General features: G+C 42.3%; 1 protein-coding gene across 2 annotated transcripts in view; it reads right to left on the reverse strand.

Annotated features, from left to right (window-relative positions):
• Positions 1 to 15,890, reverse strand: part of vps39 (VPS39 subunit of HOPS complex) — a 199,400-nt gene that overhangs the window by 92,021 nt on the left and 91,489 nt on the right. For both annotated transcript variants that reach the window (XM_028821154.2, XM_028821153.2), the window contains exons 17-18: positions 11,266 to 11,364; positions 5,588 to 5,705 (exon numbers count right to left, since the gene is read on the reverse strand). In XM_028821154.2, coding sequence (XP_028676987.1) covers positions 5,588 to 5,705; positions 11,266 to 11,364 — 217 coding nt within the window. The remainder of the gene's footprint in view (positions 1 to 5,587; positions 5,706 to 11,265; positions 11,365 to 15,890) is intronic.

Below are 15,890 nucleotides of genomic sequence, written 5' to 3' on the forward strand. Positions count from 1 at the left end.
ATACTCCCTAATTCAGAAAAAGCAAAACGGACTATGAATGTGAAAACGCCATTAGAAAAGAGAAGACAAAAGGACATTTCTGTGTCCCATGAGGTCAAAGCAGATGTTCTTAAACGAATACTTCATCCATAATGATATTTTTTTATGTTATTTACCCAATGTAGTGTGTAGTGATGAGAGAGAGAGAGAGAGAGGGAGAGGTTAGGAGCAAGCACTGATACAGTGTGTTGCCACACCCACACTGGAACAGGTTATACAGTGCATCACTTTTTCCACATTTTGTTATGTTACAGCCTTATTCCAAAATGGATTAAATTCATTTTTTTCCTCCGAATTCTACACACAACACCCCATAATGACAACGTGAAAAAAGTTTACTTGAGGTTTTTGCTAATTAAAAAACAAAAAACTGAGAAATCACATGTACATAAGTATTCACAGCCTTGGCTCAATACTTTGTCGATGCACCTTTGGCAGCAATTACAGCCTCAAGTTTTTTGAATATGATGCCACAAGCTTGGCACACCTATCTTTGGCCAGTTTCGCCCATTCCTCTTTGCAGCACCTCTCAAGCTCCATCAGGTTGGATGGGAAGCGTCAGTGCACAGCCATTTTATGATCTCTCCAGAGATGTTCAACCGGATTCAAGTCTGGGCTCTGGCTGGACCACTCAGGGACATTCCCAGTGTTGTCCTGAAGCCACTCCTTTGATATCTTGGCTGTGTGCTTAGGGTCGTTGTCCTGCTGAAAGATGAACCGTCGCCTCAGTCTGAGGTCAGAGCACTCTGGAGCAGGTTTTCATCCAGGATGTCTCTGTACATTGCTGCAGTCATCTTTCCCTTTATCCTGAGTAGTCTCCCAGTTCCTGCCACTGAAAAACATCCCCACAGCATGATGCTGCCACCACCATGCTTCACTGTAGGGATGGTATTGGCCTAGTGATGAGCGGTGCCTGGTTTCCTCCAAACGTGACGCCTGGCATTCACACCAAAGAGTTCAATCTTTGTCTCATCAGACCAGAGAATTTTCTTTCTCATGGTCTAAGAGTCCTTCAGGTGCCTTTTGGCAAACTCCAGGCGGGCTGCCATGTGCCTTTTACTAAGGAGTGGCTTCCGTCTGGCCACTCTACCATACAGGCCTGATTGGTGGATTGCTGCAGAGATTGTTGTCCTTCTGGAAGGTTCTCCTCTCTCCACAGAGGACCTCTGGAGCTCTGACAGAGTGACCATCGGGTTCTTGGTCACCTCCCTGACTAAGGCCCTTCGCTCAGTTTAGATGGCTGGCCAGCTCTAGGAAGAGTCCTGGTGCTTTTGAACTTCTTCCACTTACGGATGATGGAGCCCACTGTGCTCATTGGGACCTTCAAAGCAGCAGAAATTTTTCTGTAACCTTCCCCAGATTTGTGCTTCGAGACAATCCTGTCTCAGAGGTCTACAGACAATTCCTTTGACTTCAGGCTTGGTTTGTGCTCTGACATGAACTGTCAACTGTGGGACCTTATATAGACAGGTGTGCGCCATTCCAAATCATGTCCAATCAACTGAATTTACCACAGGTGGACTCCAATCAAGGATGATCAGGGGAAACAGGATGCACCTGAGCTCAATTTTGAGCTTCATGGCAAAGGCTGTGAATATTTATGTACATGTGCTTTCTCAATTTTTTTAATTTTAATAAATTTGCAAAAACCTCAAGTAAACTTTTTTCATGTTGTCATTATGGGGTGTTGTGTGTAGAATTCAGAGGAAAAAATGAATTTAATCCATTTTGGAATAAGGCTGTAACATAACAAAATGTGGAAAAAGTGATGCGCTGTGAATACTTTCCGGATGCACTGTATATGGTGGCTGGAGTGCTAACTTTGCCACCAATCCCCAGGTTTTTCCTTGCAAGTTGGAGGACCTGCTTCAACGTTATACTCAGGATTGCTCAAGGGCCCAACAGAGTAGAGTGATGGCTAAGAAAAAATTTAATTTCATTTTCCATGTCGAATGAGAGAAAAAAGCTAAAGCTATAATAGGAGCCAATAGGGAACAATGCAGTACAATGGCAATCACTGTGAAAAACATCGAAAAGAAAAAAAAAAAAATCTCACATTAGTCGTGTTGCATAATTCAAATGTCAGTCATTCAGCTGTTTGCTCACAATGTGCAAAACAACATTCATTCATTATCCAACCCGCTATATCCTAACTACAGGGTCACGGGGGTCTGCTGGAGCCATTTCCAGCCAAGATAGGGAGCAAGGCAGGAAACAAACTCCAGGCAGGGCGCCAGTGCAAAGCAACATTTTTTGCAAAAATCTCTCTATTATTAAAAAAAAAAATCTTGGGAGGGAGACGACACTTTGATGTCACGCGAGACAAGGCAGTGAGACAAATAGAAAGCTGCTGTACAGGCTTTGAAATGATCGACGCGCAGTGCGACAATCAGAACACGCAGCTCGCCAGCAGCAGCAAGACTGTAGCTGATCCAACCGCATCTCCTTAGTGTACGTGAGTGGCAGAGACATGAAGTGGCAAAAGGACAGCTGCACGACAAGCAGAACACACAGCTCACCTGCAGCTGAGCCAACTGCATCTCCTTAGCGTGTGTTTAGCCCCCCCAAACCCTTCACAACGCGAGCAGCATTATATGTCACGCAAGACAGAGAGTTAACCACGCCCAGGGCCGGAAATAAAGGACAAAGAGAACATAATGTCGTAAAGAATTCAAAAATGTTGGTGCGGTACACATGCAGAGCAGGTTAGAGATAATGGAAGTACGAAAATTCCAGAGTCTCAAAAACAGGATAGGAAAACTCGCATTAGCGCAAACAAATGGAAATTATTACTCGGTGAAATAACAGAACAGAGAAAAGAGATTGAATATATTTTTTGGATTTAAATTTTAAGTCGGAGACTTGTAGATTGTCTAATTTGTCTTGCCAGCGAGAATTAAAAGATTCCAAAAATGCTGTTGCAGTATGAAGTCCCATGAGACGGAGACTTTTAACATGACATTCTTTCAAGTCACGCCCTACTTACAACTATTTTCAAAGAAGACCACAGTCATCTAACCTCAGATCGTGTGAATGCTTTTGTCAGACACACTTCCAGCGCTCACAGCTCTTATAAATTTTATCAGGACAATAATTTTATACGTTCTAGATGACAAGTCAAGGACAAAGCAAAGAAGAAAGGGCATGGACAAACATTCGAGAAAGTCATTTTATTTATTAGAGAGAAAGAAACGACATTCACTTACAGGCAGATATACGTTGCGTTGTCACAATGTAAGTCCAAACACGGAATCAAAATTCATTGTGATCTTGAAGAAAAGTTAATTCCAAATATTGTTTTTACAAAAGTTTTAAAGTGAAAATAATGCATATGTAACAATTCCCATGAAAATAATCTCTTTAAATTGTATATCCGGTAAACCAAACCTGAGGGTGGGCAAGCGAAGCGAGCAGGGGGCAGAGCCCCCTAGTATTATTAAATAAAAACTCCCGGAAATCAGAATTGTGCATATACTGGAAACTTATTCACAGAGAACTGAATATTGTAAGATATTCCATCAGAGACTTATTTTCTCTTCTTGTTCTTCTTTCAGTTGCTCTCATTAGGGGTTGCCATAGCAGATCATCTTCTTGCACATCTTCCTGTCCTCGTCATCTTTCTCTGTCACCCCCATCACCTGCATGTCCCCTCTCACCACATCCATAACCCTTCGCTTAGGCCTTCCTCTTTTCCTCTTACCTGGCAGTTCTATCCTTATCATCCTTCTCCCAATATACTCAGCATCTCACCTCTGCACATGTCCAAACCAACGCAATCTCGCCTCTCTGACTTTGTCTCCCAAACGTCCAACCTGAGCTGACCCTTATGGAGACTGGCTCGGACACAGACAGGCAGACACACTCATGTCACCCAACACACGTTTATTTACAATATTTACAATATCCAGGTGCCCACAAACCCTAAAGTCCTGGCCACGCAACAATGCCTTCTCTCTCTTCAGGCCGCCTCCTTGCCGTCCTCCCGACATCATCTCATTTCCTCCCGACTCTTGTCAATGACTGGAGGGAGGTTGCCCCTTTTATACACACCCGAATGTGCTCCAGGTGCTCCCCGGCAATCTGCCACTGGCACTCCCCAGTGTGGCGGAAGTGCTAGCTGCGTACCCGGAAGCACTCCGGGTGTTCCCTCTTTTCTTCACCCCAGCACTTCCGGGTGTGGCAGAAGCGCTGGGGTCCAGGGTCCCCAAGGCATCAGGGCGCCCCCTGACGGTGGCCACAGGCCCCTACAGGGTAGAGCTTCCAAGCTCTGTACCCGTGGCCCCCAATACAACCAGGGCGGACGCCCCCTCGCGGTCTGGAGGAGGAATGAGCCCTCCTCCTGTCATCCTGGGCGTCCCGGCCGGGCTTGAGCCCCGTCCGGGTGCCACACCCTCAAATGTCCTAATTTCTAATCCTGTCCATCCTCGTCCTTCCAAATGCAAATCTTAGCATCTTTAACTCTGCCATGTCCAACTTATTTTCTCTGTTCTCCATAAAAAAAATAAATAAATAAATGAAAAAACATAAAAACATATTTTAAAACAATTAATGAAAATACCCATTCTTCTTTAAGCTCTCTGGGTTTTTTTTTTTTGTTTTTTTTAAACATTTCCAACAACCTGTTAAGACTTCTCTGACTAGTTAAACTGTTCTCCCAATGTCCATTGGTGTTCCTGGCCGGTCCATTACCAGAAAACCTCTTAATTACATTGTGAATCATGGCAACAGGAGCACTGTGGCTCTGGAGATGGCATTGTAACCCTTTGCATTTTTGTTTGATGATGATATCATTTCTCACAGCTCTCATCTTCAGCATTGGTTAATTCAAGTCATGTGAGTACTGGCAAGGCAACATATTACAGGTGAGTCAAATTTCACTACAATGAGAATCAAGTTCTTCTAATCACACTGATTTGATTCATTCAAAAGGGTACCAGTAATTATGTCACAGCAACATGTCAGCCTTTATACTACTTCTACACATTCCCTTTCTTAATTGTTACTTTTGACCATCTGCTACTGTGCATCAAACAAAGGAGTGTACAAATAAACCAAAACTGTTTCTCAGGACATATTGTGCACGATAAAACTAAAATGCAAGCATGCCAAAAAATGTTTAAGTTGCGGTTAACAATATTATACAACAATGATGATTGTGCTATGGCAGCACAGAGCACCTTTTAAATCACTCTTTTCTTTAAAACCATGTTCATTGGGCATACCTCTTGGATCTTATGGTCTAGTGTTGGGATAAATGGTACAGTCAACACAAAGATGGAGAGAGAACTATTTTAAAAATGTCTACTACAAGGATTGAGTCTTGTTGAATTTCAAAATCCCAGGATAATCCTAGGCAAATTTAAATGATTTAACATGTGGCTTAATCCAACAGAGCAAATGAACTTTAAGATCTGTCACTAACAAGCTGAAGAAGGCTGCAAAGCTGAGTGTGACTGAAACTTAGGGAGAGGATGACACTTAGTACAGATGCACTGAAATTAAATAAGTAGTGTGTTAGAAGCCTGCACTTCACATCACACACCCTCACCTTCAGGGAGCGAGTTCAGGTACTCCTTCATCAGAGTCTGCACTTTTTCTAAGTACAGCTGGATCAGACAATTATGGAACTCAGAGCCTTCCTCCTCCCAAACCAGAATAATGTGCTCCTATAGGAAATAGAGAAAGAGGGAAAAAATGAACTCCACATTTCATGGTTTTAGGAAGGAACAAACCTGCAAAGACCTGGGGCCTCATGTATAAATGGTGCGTACGCACAAAAAATGTGGCGTAAGCCCGTTTCCACACTCACATTGCGATGTATAAAACCTAAACTTGGCATAAAGCCATGCACATTTTCATGCTGGCGTACACAAGTTCTCCACTCTGTTTTGCAAACTGGCGGAACCCAGTGTCAAAGCAGTGCTTTTGTTCCATTGTGGTTTCCCTTTCTTTTTTAGATCCACATCCCTGACGTAGCTTTATCATATACACTGAAATTAACCGCATATTGTTTATGAGTTTAAGGCATCTGATTGTAATTAACCTGTAACAATATAATGGTCCACGGAAGGGCCAAACTATTCTAAATACCATAGCTGTTTTACCGTTGTTACTCTCACTGCACCTTCTTCTTTTTCTTCTTTCAGCTGCTCCCGTTAGGGGTTGCCATAGCGGATCACCTTTTTCCATATTACTCTCACTGCACCACTCGGAGTATTTAAATCACTGTATCAGAGTGTGGAATCACAGCTCAACAGTAGCTGATCAGAAAGAGAATTATCGGTATACAGCATCAAGCATAAGCTGCCTCAGCCATGCTGCCTATTTGAACTGCTCTCATGCGACATACACTTCAGAGCCTTTCCTGTATGGTCCTCACGGTTCAGAAACATTTTCATCCCAAGAACTATAAACACACTCAATCAGTCCATCAAGTGCTCCTTGTAGAACTGTTTGTATCTAAACAGTTTACTTGCGATACAGTTATAATATTGCACAACTTGAGCCACTTTATAAAGAGCGTATTTACATATGATGATGATATATATCACTTTTAAGATGAAATGCAGCAAAATATGTTTATTACATTATACAGATAAAATGTTAACATCATTTAAATAATCTATATTGTTAATAATCAAACATGTGAGGACACGGTGTTGCAGCGCTAGCAACGAGATGGCGCCCATTCAGGGATTGTTCCTGCCTCGTGCTGTATTCCTGCTGGGCTGACATGACACTGGAAGGATAGATGGATAGAATAATTAAACATGTACTACGAAGATATTTCAATGTTTCTTAAATGTTTTGAAGAATCAGAGTTCTAAGCTTACAGATGGCTTAACGTCTATTACACAGCTGATTGTGTGGCGATTGGGTACTTGGAGAAAGAAAATGAAGGACAGGAATTGGAGGTTAGTACGTTTGAAAGAGACGGTACTGCTGCAATAAATTATTTCATCGAAGGTCGCACACGGTGCAGCAAGCATCTTGCGTGAGGCAGGAACAATCTCTGGATGGGGCGCCAGCTCGTCACTATCAATGTGCCACCCTGTTCCCATGTTTAATACATGCTTTAATTGATATGATATGAATACTGAAATGATATCAAGTATACATCTCAGTATTTAAATTATTCAGAGAACTGTAATATCGCGAATACAATGGATTCTGTGTCCTGTTGTAGGGAGAGAAAGCCCATTTAAGAAGCACATAGTGATTCACAAATAGAGCACATAGAAGAACACATACAAAACAAAGAATCTAACGTGCTACTTTAGTTACGATGGGATTTGAGAAACTAGTACATTAAATGATTTTAAGATGAAGTTTATGATGTTCTACTTAAATGACAAAATAAACTGTGATTAAAGTGGAAATTTCGAGATAAAAGTTGACATTTCTAGTTTTTTCCCCACTTTGTGCCTATTTTATTTTTCTTTTCTCTGTACCCTAATAAGCTTTCATATGACACTCAGACAGTGGGCTACGACTCGCCTTTTCACTGCGACTTTGATATCTGACAACTTCTTTTTTATTTCGGCCAGTGTGTGACTTTGTGAACTTGAGCTTTCGTGTTTCACCGACACTCTATGTCACTCATTCAACTTCCTTTTGTTGCTTATACCACTGTTTAAATCAACAAATAGTACGCTTTTCCTTGCCTCCACTTGGTACTCGCTGAAATTCTTCTATTTTCCCCCGTGCTTTTGCCATTGCCTTTTCACAGAACGCTGAGCTTAAAGGCTATTTATATTGATTTGCATATTCAAAGAGGCGTAATTCTGGGAGGAGTTTGGGGTGGGGCAGCAGGCACGTGCGTTACTTTTCACGCTGACTGGGATTTATAGAGCGGAAGAACGTGGAAGTTGGTGAACACACAGATTTATGCATCTGGATTTTTTTGTGTGTACACACATTTCCGCTTTTGTCCATATGCCATGTTTTAGTGTGAATTCTACGCACGGCGTTATGCATGAGGCCTCAGATCTTTACATTAAGGCAAATCACACAAAACTTTAAAGTAACCAAATCACCTTACCATAAATGTAATCAATTTTAAAAAGGCATTTGACAGTGTCCATAGTCTGACAGTATGGAAAATTCTGAAGCATTATGGGATTCCTGAACAATTCATAAACATTACATACAATGTATAGGCTATCAGTAGATATGCTGTTCAAATTGACAGCGAACTGAGTGACTGGTTTCAGGTTTAGATGGGGGTGAGACAGGGCTGTGTCCTGGCACCACTGATCTTACCGATTGTAATGAATTGGGTCATGAAATGGGCAACATTGAAAAGCACAGCTGGTCTCAGTTGGGAAAACACCATCTTATGATCTAGACTTTGCTGACAACTTCATTTTACTACACTTAAACATGGAAGGACTTCAAGACCTGACACAACGTGTGCAACAGGAAGCATTACTTGTGGGCCTAATGCTGATCCTGGAAAAATCAAATCAAATCAAAAACCATAATAATTAGAGCAGTCAAAGATTACTGTAGCAAGTAAGCTGACAAAGTCCGCTACTTGAGCAGTATCATTTCAAATCATTGTAAATGCAATAAGGAAATCATGCAATGTCTGGCTAAGGCCAATTACACATTCAGTAGGCTCAGTAACATTGGAACTGCAAAGAATTTAACATTCAATTTAAGATCCATTTCTTTGAAACTTTACTTCTATCTACTTAACCTTACGGCTCAGAGACAAGGCTACACATATGAAAAAAATGAGGGCAAAGGAAACTCCTACATGTGATATGGCAAGCCAAGATGACAAATTAGGAGGTGTTAAGGGATGGAAAGGCTTGAAGACATCATTTGGGAATGAAGACTTAGATAGTTGGGTCATGTACAGGTAGTCCCTAGGTTACGGACATCCGACCTATGACATACGAACGGGGCCGCAGCTGCAACGCATGCGCCTCAGTAACTGCCGCTCCGTCATCTTTGGCCCGGGGACAATGCAAGCGGTGGCTGGACGGAGGATGGAGGGGGGTCGATTTCGCTGCTTGTGCAGTGTAGTGTCCGTCGGGCGGCTCCTGGCGGCAAGCGGTTTCACTGCCTGTCCACTACACATGGCTGCCCTGTTCGTTCTAGGTGGGTGGCTGGTAATACTGCAAGTGGTGACCCTGTTGTGGATGATCGGAGGCCATTGAGGGTGAACGGGGAAGCGGGGGGTAGCATTGTAGTGTGCCTCGGATGGCTGCGTGTTGAATGGGGGCGGTGGTGCAGCAGACACTGCAGGCAGCATACTGTAGTGGGGGGGACTGTGATGTGGGCTGGTGATGAACCGCCTCTCGCTGCCCCCATTCATTCTCAATAGCAAGCCTGCTTGTACTGTTACGCACATAGCAGGAAGTTGTCTCTTGTCAGTACAGGGTGGTCCAGATCTAATTCTGCAGATCCAGATCGTCTGGATGACTTTGATTTATGCGGGGACAATTCCAGTTCGGTGTGAAGATGATTCTTTGTGTCGTTAGTTTGCACACTTCTCGATGGTCCAGGATTTTTCAGGTGATTTTCTATGTAATAAACTGAATAAGTTATAGCGTAATGACAATTGCATAATTAGATCTGGACCACCCTATACATCAGACGTGTTGACGACTGGTGCCTAATCTGCTGTGATAGCGTGTACAGAAGAGCTCATCTTATCCTTTTCTCTTCACCCTTCAAGAATGTCTCTGAAACACAAATCTGATGCAAGTGCTGGTGCTACAGTAAAGAAGAGAAAAACCATCACCATTGAAAATAAAGTAGAAATAATAAAAAGGTCAGAAACAGTTGAAACTCCATCATTCATTGGCAGAGCACTTGGTTGCAGTCGGTCAACAATGACATTTATTAAAGTAATGTACCTGTTCCGACTTACATACAAATTCAACTTAAGTACAAACCTACAGTCCCTATCTAGTACATAACCCAGGGACTGCCTGTATAGCAAATGGTTAACACAAGGACCCCCTACAGTCAGTTTCTTGGGTACCATCTAAGGGAAGAAAAGGACATGGCTGACAAATAATGAGCTGGCAGAGTGAAACACACGGAGAAGTGGTGTTGCCCTATGCACCTCAAAACTAAGGAAGGACCAAGTAACACGGTTTCACAGGCATGAACCTAATTATCTGGAGACACTGCTACATGCAAATAATAATTCAACAATTACTGTAGCACTCTCCACAGACAATAGAGGAATTAATACTTTTTAAACAAACACATTAATCAATTTTTGTAATAAGACAATCCAACCAGGAATGTGTGGGCTGAGTGGATGAAAAATATTGCAGGGAGGCAGATCACACTCAAGCACTGAAGGACTGTCCTTCACCACCTTTCTAACAAGCAAGCACACTGCCACTTACTTTTAACAACTTGACCATCTACATCTTGAATGTCAGCTTTAAATTGTGCTCAAATTATGCCAATGACTGACAGAAAACAGCTGCCAGGTAATTGGACAACCCATTTGTAACTGGGAAAATACTACTGTATGATTGGTTAAAATGTTTTAAAATTCACAGTGTTGCTTTACATGGTTGTTCCTGCTTTAATAAAATTACACGACACTCAGTCAATATTTTTATTAATCTAAACTGGATATACACTGGAAATACAGAATAATGCTGGAAAACTAAGCCCTACAATGGAGCATCATTTGAATGTGGCAAGTGCTTTGTAGATCTGAAACCCTGGGTTCAGGTCCCACACCCGGTCACTTTCTGTGTGGAATATGCACCTTCTATTTTTGTCGGGATTTTCTCAGGTACTTTAGTTTTACTTCATATCACAAATGAGTTACTTAGTGTCAGTTTAGAATTTCAAGATGTGCACCTGTGCATTTCTACTTGTGAATGCCCTGTGAAAGCCTGAAAATATACTCCATGCAGTGTTTCACTAGATTAAATAAAAATAACACAAGTATGGGCCTCCAATGGCTATAGTCCAAGAGACCAAAACTGTTCATTTATCTGAACAAACACTTTAGTACTACCCAATTACTTTCCCATAGATAAGAACACCATAGAGACTAAAAAAATGTTCCCAGGGGTTAGATTTGAGGCAGGTTGTATGAACAGGGATGCCAGATTTACAAAAAAAAACTGCAAACAGCTGATGTTAACAAGAATTCTACAAAAAGGAAATTGCTATGAAAACAGCTGTACATTCCAGGAAACCCAGAAGAGCGGTTACACTCACTAAGTCAAGTGCACTTACCAGATATGGTATAGCAAGATCCTTAAAACCATCTTTCAGGAAGCTGAGAACATTATACCGCGGAAGGGATTCCACCTCTGGAAGGTCATCTGTGAAGATCTCCAAGAAAGAAGAAACAGAAAGAATTACTTTCCAAAATCAACATTATAGCTGAGCCACGCAAAAATAATGCTGATGAAATCAGAGACTGCTACCCAAAATAAAGGCCTAAAAGGCCCAAATGAAAAGATGCTGGCATACAATTGCCTCCTTTCTCCTAGTATATTAGCTTAGAATTATTAAGTGACAACAACGGCAACTGCTACATGGAATAAATAATCCAAACACATTCTTTACATGAATGCACTAATTTCATTTTTCAAACATATTAACTGTAACACAGGGCCACCAAGGCCTGAGCCACAGGCAAGAGCCAAAATGGACAAACACTGAAGGGTCCACACATACTTATACAGCCATAATCACTTAAACAGGACCAAGTTTACAGAGACACAGCTTGTGAGAACTTGGGAGAAAACATATTTGCAAATGAAAGGAACATGCCAAATATAACAATCCACTGGACCAATTGGGATTTACATTCAAGGGCCTGGAGTAATATGGCAAACACACCTAACAGTAGTATTCTTCAAATTTTATTTTCTTTATATATGCAATCGAGTTAGGATATAGCGGGTTGGATAATGGATGGATGGATCAATGGATTAAGAAAGTTTTCAGACCCCTTCACTTTCTGTGCACTTCATTGTGTTGTAGACTTAATCTTAAATGGATACATTGGCTGTTTTTGAATCTCTGCCTGGTTGATGCCACGTTGAAGTTTGTCCCGGAGAACAAGAGGGCTGCCTTTGTGTGGCTGAAAGTCGAGGTCTGGAGGACTCTGATTGCTATGTGCGCCTATTCACCAAATGTCAGTTTGGAGTACTAGGCCCTCTTGGAGTCACTGGAGGGGATCCTGGAAAGGGTCTTAGCTGGGGAATTCATAGTTCTGCTTGGAGACTTCAAAGCCCACGTGGGAAACAATGGAGACACCTGGGGCCTCATGTATAAACGCTGCGTACGCACAGAAATGTTGCGTACAAACGTTTCCACGCTCAAATCACGATGTATAAAACCTAAACTTGGCATAAAGCCACGCACATTTCCACGGTACCTCATACCTTGGCGTACGCAATTTCTCCGCTCGGTTTTGCAGACTGGCGGCACCCAGCGTCAAAGCAATGCTACTGTTCCTGTGTGGTCACCCTTTCTTTCTTAGCTCCACATTCCTGACGCGGCTTTATAAATACACTGAAACTAACTGCATATTGTTTATTAGTGTAATGCATCTGATTGTAATTAACCGGCAGCAATATAATGGTCCAGGGAATAGCCATAGTATTCCAAATACCATAACTGCTTTAGCGTTGTAACTCTCACTGCATCTTCTTCTTCTTTCAGCTGCTCCCATTAAGGGTTGCCACAGCAGATCATCTTTTTCCATATTACTCTCACAGCACCACTCGGAGTATTTATATCACTGTATATGAGTGGGGAATCACAGCAGCAGCTGATCAGAAAGAGAATTATCGGTATACAGCATGAAGCAGACGCTGACTCAGCCACGGCAAAAGTACGGACTTCGCGGTTTAGAAAAAGTTTCATCCCAAGAACTCTAAACGCACCCAATCAGTCCATCAAGTGCTCCTTGTAGAACTGTTTATTTATAAGTACAATTACCTCACTGTAAACTTGCACTACAGTTATAATATTGCACAACCTGCGCCACTTTATAAAATGCGAATTTACATATGATGACGGTATTCATTTTTAAGATGAAATGCAGCAAAATATGTTGATTATATTATACAGATAAAACTTTAACTTCATTTAAATAATCTGTATTGTTAATAATTAAACATGTGAGGACACGGTGCTGCAGCGCTAGCTAGTTCATGGATTGTTCCTGCATTGCGTTGTATTCTTGCGCTGATGCGACACTGGAAAGATAGACGGATAGAATAATTAAACATGTACTACGAAGATATTTCAATGTTCCTTAAAAGTTTTGAAGAATCGGCGTTCTAAGCTTACAAATGGCTTCACGTCTATTACATAGCTGATTGTGTGGCGATTGGGTACTTGGAGAAAGAAAAGTGAGGACAGGAATTGGAGGTTAGTACGTTTGAAAGAGACAGTACTGCTGTGATAAACGCAGCAAGCCTCTTGCGTGAGATATGAACAAGCACTGCGCCACCGTGTTCCCATGTTTAATAACATGCTTTCATTCCTATCATCATGAAAAAGATATCACGTATACATCTCAGTATTTTAATTATTCAGAGAGCTGTAATATCATGAATGTAATGGATTATGTGTTCTGTCGGAGAAAGAGAAAGCCCATTTAAGAAGCAGGTAGTGATTTACACACAGAGCACATAGAAGATCAAATACAGAACAAAGCATTTAACGTTCTACTTTAGTTACAATGGGATTTGAGAAACTAGTAAATTAAACTATTTTAAGATGAAGTTTATGATGTTCTACTTTAATGGCAAAATAAACTACATGATTATAGTGGAAATTTCGAGATTAAAGTTGACATTTCGTGCTTTTTTCCCACTGTGTGCCTATTTTTTTGTCTGTACACTAATAAGCTTTCATATGACACTCATATGGTGGGCTACGACTTGCGTTTTCACGGCGACTTTGATATGTGATTTCTTTTTTATTTCGGGCACTGTGCGACTTTGTGAACTTGAGCTTTCGAGTTTCTCCGACACTCCGTCACTTGATCAACTTCCTTTTGTTGATTATACCACTGTTTAAACCAACAAATAGTAAGTTTTTCCTTTGCCTCCACTTGGTATTCACTGAAATTCTTATATTTTCCCCCGTGTTTTCCCCATTGTCTTTTCTCAGAAGGCTATTTATATCGATTTGCATATTCAAAGATACATAATTCTGGGAGGAGTTGGGGCGGGACAGAAGGCGCATGCATGTGCGTTACTTTTCACACTGATAGGGATTTATGTAGTGGAAGAACGTGAAAGTTTGCGTACGTACTGATTCCTGCATCTGGATTTTTCTGTGAGTACGCACATTCCCGCTTTTGTGCTTACGCCATGTTATAGTGTGAGTTCTATGCACGGCGTTATACATGAGGCCCCTGGAGAGGAATGATTAGGATGAATAGCCTCCCTGATCTAAACCCGAGCGGTGTTTTGTTATTGGAGTTCTGTTCTAGGCATGGTTTGTCCATAATGAACACCATATGAAAGGTGGTTCGTACAGTAGGTGTACTTGGTACCACAGTACCCTTAGGTCAAAGATCTATGATCGATTTCATAATCATAACATCAGATTTGTGGCCATATATTCTGGACAATCAGGTGAAGAGATTAGCCGAGCTACCACCTGATCACCACCTGGTGGGGGAGGCACCTCAACAGACCTGGAAAGCACAAGCGAGTAGTGAGGGTAAACTGGGAACGTTTTGGGGAGGCCCTTGCCCAGAATACTTTCAACTCCAACCTACGAAAGAGCTTTTCCCACAACCCGGCGGAGGCTGGGGACATAGAGTCTGAATAGGCCTTGTTCAATGCCACAATTGTGGCAGTGTGTGCTGTGATGGATGGGCAGCAGCTCATCCCGGCCGACACACCCAGGATGCTAGATGGCATCTTCACTGCAGCCTATAGGTGCCCTGGATTCCCACAGGGCATCATGGAAGATGGAGTTTGGCTTCACAACCCTGCTGGGTGCCATGGGGGCCACTGTGTGACTCTGCAGGGAGACAAGGGGATTTTTGTTTCCCGTATAGCCCGGAAGTACTACCAAGTCACGGGGATGGAAGGACAGAAGTACTTCTGGGCTGAAGAAAAATACAAGTCTTCATCTGACCCGGAAGTGCTATTAAATCACATGGACAGAAGGACAGGAGTACTTCCGGGTCAAGGACTATTTAAAGGACTATGGGAGACCCAGTAAGCCGAGCCGGAGTTGGGAGGGAGTGTGATGGAGCTGCTGGGAGGAGAGGAGGAAAATTATTGCATTTAGTATTGTGTAATCATTATCGTTATTGCTCGTTTATGGTGGTGGAGGTGCTTTGGGGAACTTTGGAGAAGAAAATTAAATTACTTCTTGGTGCTTTTAAACCAGTGTCTGCATCTGTCTGTTGGGTTTCACGGGGCAACAGTGCCCTAAAGCATCCATTTATTGACAGTGCCAAGAACTGCAGCCTGAAGGCCATAGAGGCCCAAGGACCCAGTGGTGGACACCAGAGATGAGGGATAGCATTAGGCTGAAAAAGGAGGCTTCCCAAGTATAGTTAGCAAAGGAGACCCCCGAAGCAGCGGAGAGGTACAGGCAGGCCAAAAGGGCTGCAATCTTGCAGGTGAGGGAAGCAAAAACCCGGGTAATGGGAGGAATTTAGAGAGAATATGGAAAGAAACTATCAATCGGGCTTAAAGAGGTTCTGGAAAACCATCAGGCAACTCAGAAAGGGAAGGCAGGGTTTCACCCAGGCTGTTCTCAGCAAGCATTGAGAAGTGCCGACATGGACGGAGGATGTTGTCTGGCAATGGAAGGAACACTTTGTGGAGCTCCTGAACCTGATGGACATGCCCTTTGTAGAGGAGGCAGAG

This window comes from Erpetoichthys calabaricus, chromosome 16 (assembly GCF_900747795.2).
Source record: "Erpetoichthys calabaricus chromosome 16, fErpCal1.3, whole genome shotgun sequence".
NCBI lineage: Eukaryota > Metazoa > Chordata > Cladistia > Polypteriformes > Polypteridae > Erpetoichthys > Erpetoichthys calabaricus.